The 15,059-nt window shown below is 52.6% G+C and overlaps 2 protein-coding genes across 2 annotated transcripts; one reads left to right on the forward strand and one right to left on the reverse strand.

Annotated features, from left to right (window-relative positions):
- The first annotated feature begins 8,374 nt into the window (after nucleotides 1-8,374).
- Nucleotides 8,375-9,060, forward strand: LOC100382485 (uncharacterized). Its single transcript, NM_001175224.1, has one exon. It carries the CDS (start codon nucleotides 8,449-8,451, stop codon nucleotides 8,902-8,904), a length of 456 nt encoding a protein of 151 aa, NP_001168695.1. The 5' UTR covers nucleotides 8,375-8,448; the 3' UTR covers nucleotides 8,905-9,060.
- A 2,534-nt stretch (nucleotides 9,061-11,594) lies between these two features.
- Nucleotides 11,595-14,510, reverse strand: LOC100192062 (B3 domain-containing protein REM16). The gene is made up of 5 exons (NM_001137485.1): nucleotides 14,067-14,510; nucleotides 12,886-13,528; nucleotides 12,417-12,500; nucleotides 12,118-12,281; nucleotides 11,595-12,020 (listed from the first exon to the last, which is right to left on the reverse strand). The coding sequence occupies exons 1-5, from the start codon at nucleotides 14,403-14,405 to the stop codon at nucleotides 11,739-11,741; spliced, it is 1,512 nt and encodes a 503-aa protein (NP_001130957.1). The 5' UTR covers nucleotides 14,406-14,510; the 3' UTR covers nucleotides 11,595-11,738.
- Nucleotides 14,511-15,059: the final 549 nt, after the last annotated feature.

Below are 15,059 nucleotides of genomic sequence, written 5' to 3' on the forward strand. Positions count from 1 at the left end.
GTGCCACGTCGGCCTTCGCGTCAGCCCTCGCCGCCAGCAAGGCACATACCTCGACGCTAGAGCCTGTGACGCTGAGACGTCTTACCTCGGCGCCATTGGCCCTGGCGTCGAGTAAAGGGTCCAAAAAAGAATTAAGTCGTCCGGTGGTCTAAACATGATTTTTTTCAAAAAATACCAAAATACAAAAAATTCGGGCGTACTGGTCGGCTTCTAGCAGACAAGCCTCAAAGGCTCAAACTACGACGAGACATTTAGGCCCTCTCTGGAACAAAGGAAAAATAGAGGAATTTTAGAGGATTGAAATCATATAGGAAATTTTTCTATGTAGCTCTTTGGAACAAATGATTGAGTTACTACAAATCCTATATAATTCCTATAGAATTGCTCATTGTAGCGAGATTTTGGAGAATTTCTAACAAGAGGTCCAACCTCTTGGAAACTTTCCTTTGTGTCTATCTCTTCCCTTTAATTCATGTGTTCTTCGTATGTTACTTCCAAACACTCTATTTAGTAATTTTCAATATGTTTAATTTCTATAGAATTGTGATTGTCATGCAACTTTTTTCCTATGTTTTTTCTACTCTTGCATTTTACTAATCCTGCGTTCCAAGGGGGGCTTAGCCTAGTTGTCAACGATCCGTGCCGTCACTGCCTTGCGAGCGTGATGTGCAATTGTTTGGCAGGACGTAGGCAGTAGGAGTGTAGGACACGTTCTTTTCGTTTCACAATGACAATTGTTCTAGGACTTGAGGATACCAATGCTATTCGTAAATGATCAAATTAACCCTATAAAAAGTTATCATACAATATCTTTACTTATGAGTATCGGGGGCCACTAATACTGAGAAACCCTATATAGACGGTTGTGAACCCATTTGTAATGAAGTTTTTCAGAACCGCTAGTACTAGGGTCAGTAGAAAATAATATTTGTACAAGCGGTTAATTGAGAACCGCTAGTGAAAATTGATTTCCGCTGGCGAGCGAGGTAATAAAACCGTCAGCGAAAATCTTTTCTAGGAAACAAAAATATGTTTTAAAAATATCAAAAAAATATTTTAAGTTAGGGGAGGCCTCAACCCAACCCAAGCCCCGCTCGCTCGTCGCAGCATTTTTTGTGGCTACACGGTCCCTGGGAATCGAACCCACCACACCTGTCACGCTCATGCGTAGCCCTCTCTACCACTTTGCCTATAACTTACTTCGATTCTATATTGCGGTTTTGTTGCTCACTTATTAGAATAATTCAAGTATAAATTGACCATTTGAGGCTGTAAATGAATTCAAACAAAAAGTTTTCAACTACAAAGTTTTATAACTTTTGAAGTTCTAGAACTTTAATTTTGGTACTTTTCCATCTGAGTTCGTTTGCAGAATTTACATTTTAAATTTAACAAATTTAGATGCAATTTTTTATAGCCAAAATGATTTTAAATAAAAAATTTGTCAACTACAAAGTTTCATTACTTTTAGAGATCTACAACTTTTATGTTAGTGGTTTTTTCATAAGAGGACATTTGGAAAACTCAAACAATTAAGGATAAAAATGATTTCAAGTGGTTACTTCTTAAAAAAAACCACCAATAAAAATAGCATCGACGCTTGATAACTAAAACCGTCTGTAAAAATTAAACCCCATCGTAAGCTTTGAGCTCTTTTCTACTAGTGGGGTGGACATGATAACTGGTTAGTCTATAGTGTCTTTCTCCGACAAAATTGAATACTCCTTCCGTTCCAATTTATAATTCATTTAACTTTTTAACTTTAAATTTGACCGGCCCGTCTTATTAAAATTTATTATTATTATTTACTGTGATATCGTTTACCATATTTTAATTAAGTGTGCCTTTAATTTTTTTTTTGTTTTTTTGCAAAAGAAATTGTTAGACTACCCGTCTAGGATTCTAGGGTTTGGGGTGTTCCCCGTGTAATTACCGTCTCACCCCTCACTGTAATGGGTCTGGCCCAGTTACTAAGTCTATTAATACTACTCCTCATCCCTGGTTAGGGGCATGGTTTCGTATTCCAACATGGTATCAGATTAGATTTAGGTTTAGGTCTTGTCCAACAGCAGCTACAGCCGCCAGGGACTTCTCCTCGCCCTGCAGCCACCGCCGGCCCCCAGCCGCCGGCCTTCCTCCCGCCGCCGGCCTCTCCTCTCTCTCCCTCCATCCCAGCCGCCGGCGCCTCCTCCCCCTCCCTCCCTGCCCAGCTGCCGGCGCCTCCTCCCTCTCCCTCTGCGCAGGCACGCCGCCCGCGCCTCCTGCTGCCTGCGCGCCCTGTTGGCGTCGTGCTCGCGCAGCACGCGCGCCCGCGCCCTCCTCCCCCTTCGCCGCCGTCGCCAGCAGCCCTCTGCTGCCCGCCGCCGCGCCCTCTGACCCATGGCGGACCTCCCCCGGACGCGCACACCGCCGGCCTGGCGCACCTGCCCCTGGCCACGGGCCTGGGCGCGGCCCCCGCTTCCCTGGCCGCCGGCATCGCCTCCCTGGGCCTCCCTGCTGCCGGCCAGACCCACCCCATGGGCCCCGGCCGCTCCCTGGCAGATGCCGAGGCTCCCTACATCGTCGGCCTCAGGCCCCTCCGCGACGTCTCTTCCCCGGCCCTCCGTCGAGGCTCTCCACCGGGGTTTCCTGCCCTCGCGGCACCCCCCCCGGTACCGACTCCACACTCGGCGACACCCTCGCTACGATCCAGGCGGCTGTGACGGCCTCGCGGGAGCGCGAGCGCGCCGCCTCCCTCGCCCTGGAGCGTGAGCGTGCCCTGGGTGCCGCTCTGACCACCCAGATGGCCACCACGCAGCGCCTCCTCGGCCGCCCGCCGGTCGCCTCTGTGGAACCCCCGGAGGACCCCCTCGCCTCTTACCTCGACGTCGACCTCATCGCTGCTCTCCATGCTCAAGCCGCAGGTCTGCACAACATCCGGGCTCTCGTGTCCGTGGTGTTGGATCCGACGTCTCCCCACTACCCCCGTTGGCGAGGACAGGTCCTTCTCACGCTGCGGAGGTTCGTCCTCGACGACCACGTCCTCATCGACCACGACGCTTCGCCGCCTCGCTCCTGGTGCCTCATGGACAGCGTTGTCCTCTCGTGGCTCCACGGCACCATCACCGTTGACCTCCAGGACATCATCCGCGACCAGGCGGACACTGCGCGCCAGGCGTGGCTCGCTCTCGAGGACCAGTTCCTCGGGAATCGGGATGCGCGGGCGCTCCACCTCAACGCGCAGTTCCACCTATTCTCTCAGGGGGACCTCTCCGTGGGAGAATACTGCCGCCAGATGAAGGGTCTGGCTGACTCTCTCCGCGATCTCGGCGAGCCAGTTGTCGATCGTACCCTGGTGCTGAACCTCCTGCGTGGCCTCAGCCCTCGCTACAGCCACCTGAAGGCTCTCATCAAGCGGAGCGTGCCCTTCCCCACCTTCCACGCCGTGCGGAACGAGCTTCTCCTTGAGGAGCTCACCATGGCGAATGAGGCACCTACTCCTGCCTCGGCTCTTTACAGCGCTCCTACTAGTGGTCTGCCGACTTTAGGGGGCCAGGCCACCCGTCCTCCGTCGACCGGGGCTCCTACCCGCCCTCCACCCGCCGTCCCGGCGGCCCCTCGTCCGACTTCCACGACCGACGGGGGTCGTCGCTCCCGCAAGGGCGGCCGTGGGGGTGGCGGCTCCTCTCGTGGTGGTCCCTCCGGCCGGGGTGGCGGCCACGCGTGGCCGTCATTCTACAACCCCTGGACCGAGACCATCGCCATGTGGCCGGGCCAGGCACCGAGTGCCTCCCGTCCTCCGGCGCTGGCCCTCCTGACTGCACCTCACTACGGCACGCCTCCTTACGGTGTACCCGTCGTGCCCCAAGCTCCGCCCGCGCTCCTGCCCCCGGGGACCCACACCTCGACGCCTTGGTCTCCGCCGGCCGGTGGTTGGGACAACGCCTCCCTCGCTGCTGCCTTCAGCACCATGGCGATGACCCCACCCCCTCCGACTGGGTGATCGACTCCGGTGCCTCGTACCACACCACTCCCACGACAGGCACGCTCTCTCCCTCTCATCCCCCCTCCCCTCTCACCCATCCTCGATCGTCGTTGGAAACGGTTCCACTCTGCCAGTCACCTCAGTAGGTGCCTCGGTTCTCCCTGGGCCGTTTTACCTCAACGATGTTCTCGTAGCTCCCCACATCACTCACAATCTTCTTTCTGTTCATCGATTCACCACTGACAACTCCTGTTCCATTGAGTTTGACCCCTCTGGTTTTTCTGTGAAGGATCTGGCCACCAGGACCCTTCTCCCCCGCTGTGACAGCTCGGGGCCGCTCTACACGCTCCAGCCCTCCACCGCCCGCGTGTCTCCACCCCCTTGTCCTGGTCTCCACTACCTCCTCCACCACATGACATCGTCGTCTCGGCCATCCTGGACCCGACGTCGTGACCAAGATTACCAGTAGTCTAGATCCTTCATGTAGTAGGGGACATTTTGAGGGTCTCTGTCATGCTTGTCAGTTAGGCCGACATACTCGTCTCCCATTTACTACTTCTTCTTCTCGGGCTGAGCAGGCTTTTGACCTGGTTCACTGTGATCTTTGGACCTCCCCTGTACTCAGTCTTTCTGGTTATAAATACTATTTGGTGATTTTGGATGATTTTTCCCATTTTCTCTGGACCTTCCCGCTTCGGTTGAAGTCGGACACATTCACCACCCTCACACACTTCTTCACCTGGGTATCCACTCAGTTTCGTCGCCCGGTCCGTGCTCTGCAGTGTGATAATGGCCGCGAGTTCGATAACAACGCCTCTCACTCTTTCTTCCTCACTCATGGCGTCCAGTTGCGTCTCTCGTGCCCCTACACCTCTGCACAGAACGGCCGAGCCGAACGCATGATCCGCACCACCACTAATATGCTCTGTTGCCTCCTCTTCCAGGCGTATCTCCCTGCCAGCTACTGGGCAGAGGCCCTGCACACTGCCACCCACCTCCTCAACCGTCTTCCCTCGAAGGCGGTGCGCCACCCTACCCCTCACTTCGCCCTATACGACACAACCCCTTCCTATGACCACCTTCGCGTGTTCGGTTGTGCCTGCTACCCTAACACTTCCGCTACCGCTCCACATAAGCTTTCTCCTCGCTCCACCCGTTGTCTATTCCTTGGCTACTCCCCTGACCACAAGGGGTACCGGTGTCTGGACCTCACCTCCCACCGCATCATCATCTCTCGTCACATCATCTTCGACGAAGATGTGTTTCCCCTTGCTGGCTCCACCCCACCCACCGATCTTGACTCCCTCCTCGAGTCCGATCTGATTCCTCCCCCACCTCCGGCTCCCCGTCTTGCGCCGTTACCTGCTCCTCGTGCGGCCACTACGACCTCTTCCGCGCCACGCGCGGCCCCGTCGACCCCGCCTGCGCCACGCGCGGACCCGTCGACTCCGGCTCGCTTCGCCAACCCCGCACTCGTCTACCATCGCCGCGGCCACACCACTACCTCGGCGCCCCCCTACTCGGTCCCGTCGACGAGCGCGACCCGGTTCGCCGACCCCGCCGTCGTCTATCACTGCCGCGAGCCGGCCCCACCAGCCGCTCTCGACGTTCCGGCGGTTCGCTCCGAGTCGTCCGTTTACCACCCGGTCGCCATCCACCGCGACCCCGGGCACGTCCACCCGATGGTGACTCGGCGCGCTGCTGGCGTTCTCCGCCCCATCGACCGGCTAATCCTGGCAGCTGCTACGTCTAGCACTCCACCCGACGCTTCCCCGGTGCCCTCCTCCGTTCGCACTGCCCTCGCCGACCCACATTGGCGTCGTGCTATGGAGGAGGAGTACGCGGCCCTCTTGGCCAACCACACCTGGGACCTGGTGCCGCGTCCACCAGGCACCAACGTGGTCACCGGCAAGTGGCTATTTCGCCACAAGCTGACCTCGGACGGCTCCCTCGACCGCTACAAGGCCCGTTGGGTCCTTCGGGGCTTCACCCAGCGTCCTAGAGTGGACAACGACGAGACCTTCAGCCCTGTCGTCAAGTTCGCCACTGTTCGCACCGTCCTCTCCCTCGCCCTCTCCCGCGACTGGGCGATCCATCAGCTCGATGTCAAGAATGCCTTCCTCCATGACACTCTGACGGAGACTGTCTACTGCAGCCAGCCCACCGGCTTCGTCGACGCTGACCGTCCGGATCTGGTTTGCCGGCTGAATAGGTCCCTGTACGGCCTCAAGCAGGCGCCACGGGCTTGGTACAGTCGCTTCGCCTCCAACCTGGCCTCCATCGGCTTCGTCGAGGCCAAGTCGGACACGTCCCTGTTCATCTATCGGCGCGGCGACGACACCGTCTACCTCCTGCTCTACGTCGACGACATTGTGCTCACGGCATCCACCGACGACCTTCTACACCGCACGATCGTCGCCCTTCAGTGGGAGTTCGCGATGAAGGACCTGGGGCCCCTACACCACTTCCTCGGCATCACCGCCGAATGTCGGCCTCAGGGTCTCTTCCTCCACCAGCGCCAGTACGCCATCGACATCCTGGAGCGGGCTGGCATGTCTGACTGCAAGCCCTGCTCCACGCCTGTCGACACTCAGGCGAAGCTCTCTGAGGACGACGGACCTCCGGTCGCCGACGCGACGTCATACCAGAGCCTCACCGGCGCGCTCCAGTACCTCACGTTCTCCAGGCCCGACATCGCTTACGCCGTCCAGCAGGTGTGCCTGCATATGCACACTCCGCGGGAGCCCCATCTCACTGCGCTCAAGCGGATTCTGCGCTACCTCCGCGGCTCCCTCGACTACGGCCTCCTACTCCGCCCATCCCCGACGTCGGAGCTCGTGGTCTACACCGACGCTGACTGGGCTGACTGTCCCGACACGCGCCGGTCCACCTCCGGCTACGCCGTGTTCCTGGGCGCCAACCTCGTCTCTTGGGCCGTCAAGAGGCAGCCCGTCGTCTCTCGCTCCAGCGCTGAGGCCGAGTACCGTGCCGTGGCCAACGGTGTGGCAGAGGCCTCCTGGCTGCGCCAGCTCCTCCACGAGCTCCACAGTCCTCTTCAGCGCGCCACTCTCGTCTACTGCGACAACGTCAGTGCGGTCTACCTCTCCACCAACCCCGTGCAGCATCAGCGCACGAAGCACGTAGAGATCGACCTACACTTCGTCCGCGAGCGTGTCGCTGCCGGTGACGTTCGGGTTCTCAGCGTCCCCATCACGCTGCAGTTCGCCGACATCTTCACCAAGGGACTACCATCGAGTGTATTCTTAGACTTTCGATCCAGTCTCAACATCTGTACAGGATAGAGTTGTGACTGCGGGGGGTGTTAGACTACCCGTCTAGGATTCTAGAATTTCCCGTGTAATTACCGTCTCACCCCTCACTGTAATGGGTCTGGCCCAGTTACTAAGTCTATTAATACTACTCCCCATCCCTGGTTAGGGGCATGGGTTCGTATTCCAACAGAAATAAATAAGATGAGCCGAGTAAATTTGGTTCAGAAAGTCAAACAAATTATATAAATTAGGACTGAGTGAGTATACAATGACTCTCTATGCGCAACGAAGATTCTAGTTTTTCAAAGAGTAAATGGATCTCAACATTTGATTAAATATATAAAATAAAGTATTAAATGCTTAATAACTATCTTGAGATGAATTATGAAATGTATTTTTATGATAAACTTATTCAGAAATCAGACATATAAATATTCACAATATTTTCTATAAATCTAGTAAAAAAATATAGTCCAAACACACATTCTATTTGGGAACACAGACACCAGACAGGGAGCAGCAGGCAGATCAGATCCCTTGTTCCCAACTCCCAAGCAACACCGCATCTTCAGCAGAAAGCCATCAGAATGCAATTCCATGTGGGCTGTTGCTCTCCCTCCAAAAGACCAGAACCACTCAAACACTGCTGATCTACATGTTCATGGATTCCAGGCAGCCACCCTTTGCTTTCCAATCACCCCATCCCCATCCATATTGGACAGCAGTCACCCTTTTCCTCAAAATGTACTGGCAGTTTGGTCCAACCAGCAGCATCCTTTATTCACAGCTTCTGTTAGGTTGGCCAGACCCAAGAGCCTCCTGCATGCCCCTGAACTTGTGGGTGCACATATAAATCCTGCAGAACAAGTGAATCATTTGCAGCATGAGTGCCTGTCATTTCGCTGATCAACAGTGTGCATTAATCCAAGAACAGTGATTGCTCTGTCATCCATGTCTTCAAAGTTGGAACTCCATGACTGAAGCTACGTCTTCAATTCAACGGACAAGCCAATTCCAGGTAGGTAGATGAGGATGTTGCACCATCCATGGCAGCAGTACAGACCAAGTGTTCCACATATGTAGAATTACACACATATATAGAGAGATACTAAGGGGCTAAAGGAGTAGCGGTAGTAGAGACATACATCAACACCACACACACACACACACACATGCTCCTACACCTGAAACATTTGCAGGCTCGCATCAGGCATGGATGATGACTTCACTTTCCCCACTCTTCACGCAGGAGGCCAGCTCGTTCCATCAGCGTTCCCCCCGCACCAGCTCGGCCTCGGCGGCTCCCCCTCGCGGTGGTTCCTCGCCACCGTTGCTGGGGAGGAGGAAGAAGAGGAGGAGGAGGAGGAGGAGAAGATGGACATGCTGTGGGAGGACTTCAACGAGGAGCTCGCCAGCGTGCCGCCGCTGTGCCCGCTGAGCCCTGTGATCAACAAGGAACGGTTGGCGATGAGCTGGCTCGACCTCGACGACGACGACAAGATGGTCGTCGTCGATCTGGAGAAGCACTGCAAGGGCAAACATCCCCACCACCCACAGGACGGCAGGGTGGTCCGGCGCCGGAAGTGGAGCCTCATGCTGATGCTCAGGCTCCTCAAGAAGCTGTTCCTCGTCAACAAGTCCAGGAACCCGAGGACTGCGCCCATCTGATCTCATCTGATCTGATCGTTCCAAGAAATCAGTGGCGGATGAGATGAGTGACACAAAACATAGTAGTGTGTGTGTGTGTGTGATCGTACAATGCTCTATACAAGTTTTAAGTTCACTTGATGTTTCTCTGTCAGAGTTTACTTGATGTCCCTCTTCAAAGTTGCGTTTTTCTTGCTATCGATAACACTATCCTAACTACCTGTGTCTGAAACCGATACATTGTTTGTTGTTCTTTTGATGATCCAAGTGCAGCAGCATTGTTCATCAACAAGAGCATGCAGAACCAAATTCTGCATGGAAGAAGTCTGAAACGTTTGTCAGTTTGAACTGTTGGAACTTGATATGTATACTGGTCAACTCCAGTTACTGCCAGGAATTGGATGCCACATACACTGGATACCATCCTGAGCTCAACTCAGCCGTGGCGAAATGGCTCTGTCCGTACGATTCCTTGAGTGCAATGCCAATCAGCTGGCAACGAGATATGTGCCTTTGCCATCAAGAACCTACCGAAATGAAGGGGCCATTAACTGCAGAATGAGGCCAAAGCTTTTCTGGTGGTTGCACCAACACCATCTCCGTGGCGCAAAATGGGATGCCAATCCAAGTCCCCCAGCCTCATGAACAGAACAGCACGCTGAAAAAAATTGCAGCCGACAAGAGGCCGCGATCAGAGTACCATCTCTCTCTCTCTCTCAGCATTATTATTATTAGTGATCTACCTCATCTATCACTAATCTTAATCCGGCTCGCCTAACCACACCATGATCAACGAACAGTGTCACTGACACATCGCAACCAACAGGAAGCCGCGATCAGAGTAGAGAGTACCATATCTCCGGCCATTAGTGGTCTAAATGCCCTGCCTCATCCATCATTAATCTTAATCCGGCTTGCCTAATCGCCCCCACATGATCGATGAACAGCTGTAGGAGCAGTACAGTGTACACCTCTCTGCCCCTTAATTTTGTTGAAGTCGGTTCTCCGGGTGACAGTGACACTGACAGGGAGCTTCTTCCTCGTCCTTGGGAAGTACTGCTAGAATCCGCCGCACTGGCTTGTAAATGATTCTACATTTCTACGAGGAGACACCCTGACCAACTCTGGCAAAATTGGTGCTAGTACCTTTGCTGATTTCTTTACGTACCGTAAAAACGCTTGGTCGCCAAGAACAACCATAAGATGACTCTATTAACGGTAACATCAAAAGGCCATTCTCATGTTGTTAACCGGCAGACTGAATCATTGGGCAATGATTGGATTAGATCCCAGCTAACCAGCTTCATCAGATGCCACACGATCAGCTTAGCTGTTGCTCGTGTCTCACACTCGTACTTATCGCCAGTACGTACTGCAAAAGGGGGGGGGGGGGGGGGGGGGGGGTGATGAATTGAGTAGAAAGGAATTAAAGGGAGGCCTCATCAGCGGAGCTGAGCTGCCGAGCCTGACTGAGAGACCTCAGCGCGTGGTCTTGTTCTTGTGCCCATCTGCAGCGAGCCATCGACCAACAGAAAACAGAGTGAAGCAACACGAGTGAAGCAACACGGAGGTGGAGTGGAGGGCCAAGACAAGAGCATGCATTTGACATGGATGCAGCAACCGACATGGAGAGCAGGTTGGTCTCGACAGCAGCAACTGGTTGTGCATGTTTTGTGCCTGTCAGCTTCGCTGTTGTAACCAACAAAAAAAATCTTATTTCACATGAAAAAAATATTGCGCTGAAATCAAATCTCTATTATATAAATCACGGTTCCACGGTCGGCGAACGTCATCCTTGTCCTTCATAAGCGGTTCCAGCCATTTGATATTGGGTATTAAAAATTCAAAAGATTAAAGAAATTAGTGCTCTAACACTATTTTATGTAATACATTATTGACAAATTACTATAGACTACCTAAAACTTGAGTATTTAATGAATACCTATAAAACCCCATGGGCCCGCCTCTGTTCTTCCCATTTTATACGAAATAAAGTAACATTACGCATGAGTGGAGGTTGGAACTCTGGCTGTTGGCTCCACTGGCACCCACCTATTAAAATAAAATCTATTCATGTAATATATAGAAATCCTAGTAATATAGGGACATATTTCTAATAGAAACAGTGTTATTGCTGCTGTGCTATTTAGGATTCTAGGATGCCTGGGCTGCTATCTCACAGATGATACAAGAAAACACCAGCGATTGAGAAAAGCATGGCCTCACGATAGAAACAGTTTAGCAACAGTTGCCAGAAAGCAACCAAGCGATGGCTAGACAATTTCATTCATAAAGCAACCAGGTTTTCTTTTTGGTCGAGGCTTCTGTTTCACCCCAAGACCCAGATGTTCGCAACTACCGCTCCACCAGCCAAGGCAAAAGCGAAACTGATCAGATAAATCGCGACAGCTCTCCTGTTTTTGTACCCCTAAGTAAAGTTTCTGCCATAAACCGCAAGAAGAAGAAGAAAAAAAATCAATGGGGACAACAATAATGTTCATGTAGCGAATCATCACGCCGACGGCTGCAAGTTCACAGCGATATCAGTTAAGCAAACACACCAGTCACCAGGGTTCCAACTTCCAACCAAAATATGGGCACGATTAAAGCCAGCTAATTGGACTGCTGCAACTGTAATTTATAAACATTGTATAAACAGTAGAAACCGGTACGAATTAAATCTAAGCGAACATAGACTAATAGACTCCTCTGTTCATAGTCAGTTATTTATTCCGGGAAATTATTAGCATCTCTCTCTCTTGAACGAGCACCGAATTCCATTCCAGCATTGTGAATGACCAACCGGTCTTCTTGTTATTCTCTAGTAGCCGCAGATCGACAGGAAAGCCGCAAGCCTAGTCCTTGTTGCTGGCGCGCAGGAGCGGGGTAATTTCCGGGACGACCCTGTATATGTGCACCCGCATGTTGTCCTCCTCGAAGAGCTCGAAGACGCAGACGTCGGACTTCTCCAGGTTGTTCCCCAGAGCGAACCTACCCCAGCCGCCACCGAAGGAGCCGGCGGCGCGGTCGCCGTAGTAGACGTAGCTGACGTCCCACGGCTTCCCCATCGGGTCCCAGAGCGTCATCTTCTTGCTCGTGCGGGGGAGCGACTCCCTGACGAACTCGCAGGCGATGTTCTGAAACACAGTAGCGGCCAGAGAAGCAATGGAGGAGATGTGTTTGTTGAGCAGGCCAATGGAATGGAAGTGTGGGAAATAGTTGACGTTGTTATACCATGAAAAATCCCACGTAGACATAAGACTCGATCATTATCTGCATGGTGAAAGGGTGCTTCGACTTGAACTCCATTGCCTTTCTGAGAGCAAGGCACTTCTCTTCTTCGGTTACTCGGCGCCTTTGGGATATTACAACTGGTGCTTTGGTGGTCCTCAGAAGGACTGGAAATAGCACCAATTTATTCACAGTTGTCATACAATACAATCCAAAGGAACTGAGTCGAGATTAACGATAATGATGACAGTTTCACTGCAATAGAATTGTTCAGTGAAGACGAAGCAAAAAAAAAAACTTACATTTACCGCTCCTAGGCACGTTCTTGTCTCTGATCTGAGTCTTGTTGAAAGTCTTGGATTCGTCTAACAAACTGAAGGTGGGATCTGTGGCATGAATGCAAAAGGTTGACTTGATGAGAAAGTACATGGACGGTAATGGTTACGGTTTCTGAATGAATCATAGCTAGAAAAAGTAGTGCTGGTTTCTCAAGAGTGCTCAGCTGGGACTGCAATCGTGTTCCTAACATAATAGAGCAGTTATTTTTATTTATGCCAAAAAAATGACAGGAGTCGGCAAAATCTTAGCCGACAAAGAGCTAAGATTTTGTCAATGAAACACGCTATAGAATAACTCCACTATTAACTATCAGTCATTTGCAAAGATGTCAACACTCAACAGTGAACCAACAAAACAGCGAGAAACAAAAAAAAAACAGATTATTTTTCATTCTTTCAATAAATCAAGGCTCTTGTCTTGTATCATTCTTACTGTGAACAATCATCGACACATCCTTTGAAGTGGCAGCTTGAGGCCTCCTTTTACCAGCTTTCTTCGCGAGGGCAGAGTGCTTCTTTGGCGCACTGGCATCTGCCGGGAGATCACTCGTCGTCGCTCTCGCTCTCTTCCCTGTCACTCCACGGCCCTCTTCTCTAAGAACAAGTGACATCTCAGAGGCGCCGCCAGCGCCACCACTCGTCGCTCCTGTTCTCCTCCCTGTCGCTCCTCCATCGCCCTCTTCCGCGGGCAGAAGCGACACCTCGGAGCTGGTGTCGCCGCCTGCGTCCACGTCCCCTCGGACGCCGACGCCTTCGCCATCTTCGAGCTTGACGGCCGCGCCGCCGTTCGCAGTAGGCCTCGCGTCCAGGGCTGCCGGGTCGATGACGCCTGACGACGAGAACACCGCCACGGAGAACTGGGCGGGCCCGTCGCGCGTGAAGACCAGGAAGTGGCCTAGCCTGAGGGAGTGGTCCGTGACGAACTCCTTCCAGCCCTGGTCGAAGCACCACGCGGCCTCCGACTCGGACTCTGAAGCGAGCGCTGCCTGCCATCTGTTGCCGCTCGGGCCTCTCAGGGAAACTGCTCCGGTTGGCTGCTGCTCCTTGAGGTGCTGGTTGAACATGGGTGGGATTCTCTGCGCAGGGATCAACAAACGTATTTCTGAAGCTGATAGTTTACTTTGCCTCCAGAATGCACAGATGAACTGACAGACAATGAGGCGAGCGCTACATGCGTGATGAGATTTCATAAAAAAAAGGCAGTGATGTATGGAATGTATGCAAATCTTAGCCAGTAAGCCATGAGATGAAACGATAGTGAAAAAATGCTACACGCAAGTGTCCAATTCCATGTGGCATTTGGTGCGTGCTTGCCAAATCAGACACCGGCACATGACAAGCAGTCGGCGGATAGATCATTAGTAGGAAAACAAAAGGTAACTCGGCAGGGGAGGAAAAGGGGGGGGGGGGGGGGGGGGGGATTGAAATTCACATTTTCTTTGCTGAGCATCACAATCGCAAGAAACAGGATCCAGATTTCTAACAACCAGACACACTATTTGTTTGTGGGGGAAAATAAACTGCTACCGGAAGCGATATCACAGTAGTCCACGCATTGATTCGCGGATTAATTAAACCAAAACAGGGGGGATGGGTGGGCGTGAAGATGCGCACCAGCCGCTCCGTGGACTGCTCGGGGAAGAAGACCTTGAAGAACTGCGGGCAGACGTTGGCCTTCGTCTTCGCCTTCTCCTTGTGCTTGTCGTTCTCCTTGCCCTCTTCCCTGACCTCCTTCTCCTTGGCTGGCTCCTTCCCCTCTCCGCCCGTCTCCGTCTCCTTCTCCTTCCCGGCCTTGCGCCTCATCTGCCTCTCCTTCGCCGCCGGCTCCCTGCCGGCCTCCCTCGCCTCCTTCTCCTTCCTAGCTTCTTTCTCCTTCTGCTTGGTGCTCTCCCTCCCCTTCACCAGCGCGGCGGCCGAGCTGGCGCTCACCTGCTGCCTCTTGCGGCCCCTCATCGCCGGCTTCTCGGCAGAGCAAGGAGGAGGAGCAGCGGTAGAATGGATTCAATGATTATTGATTCACGCGGGGCGAGGCAGCAGCCAGCAGGCAGCAGACGCGGTAAATAGACTGACTGTTGACAGTTATCACTGGCTGTGCCTGCCTTTCTCGGAGTTTGGAGCAGCGTCCAAACAAACTCCTCGTCCTCCTCTCTCTCTCTCTCTCTCCTCTCCTCTTTCTGGAGCCTGGACGGCTGGACCTGGACCCTCCGTGGGTTTAAGGAATGGTTGCTGGAGGCTAGAGGGGCCAGCCTTTTTTCACGAAAACAGGGGAGAATGGATGGAAAGGCGATGGTCTGAACCCCCGCTTTGGGTCTGTTGGACAGTGGGCTGCTGGAGTGTTGGAGTTATGTAAGGATCCATCAGCAGGAGATGCCTTCAGTTAGATTTTAGGGTGCATCAGCGCGCTAGTTTTTTCTTCCTTCTTTCTATAGGAACAATCAGCCGAGACCAGCTAGTTTTTTTTTTCTTCCTTCTTTCTCTTTGGAGCCATCAGGAATGAGTGCCGGAGGAAGTTTTGTGGTCTCCTAAAATTCAAGGGCTCTAGTATAGACTTTGACAGATTTTGTTTTTTTTTTATCTTAAGCCTTAAATTTTAATTTTGAAGGTTCA

The sequence above is a fragment of the Zea mays genome, chromosome 4 (assembly GCF_902167145.1).
Source record: "Zea mays cultivar B73 chromosome 4, Zm-B73-REFERENCE-NAM-5.0, whole genome shotgun sequence".
Classification (NCBI taxonomy): Eukaryota; Viridiplantae; Streptophyta; class Magnoliopsida; order Poales; family Poaceae; genus Zea; species Zea mays.

Excerpts from the sequence above, each read along its gene's own strand:
- LOC100382485 (NM_001175224.1), top strand. The coding sequence starts at position 8,449 with ATGGATGATGACTTCACTTTCCCCACTCTTCACGCAGGAGGCCAGCTC.
- LOC100192062 (NM_001137485.1), bottom strand. The coding sequence starts at position 14,405 with ATGAGGGGCCGCAAGAGGCAGCAGGTGAGCGCCAGCTCGGCCGCCGCG. Across the intron at positions 13,529-14,066 it reads AGCAGTCCACGGAGCGGCTG|AGAATCCCACCCATGTTCAA; the intron begins GTGCGCATCTTC and ends ATCCCTGCGCAG. Across the intron at positions 12,282-12,416 it reads CGTGCCTAGGAGCGGTAAAT|TCCTTCTGAGGACCACCAAA; the intron begins GTAAGTTTTTTT and ends TGCTATTTCCAG.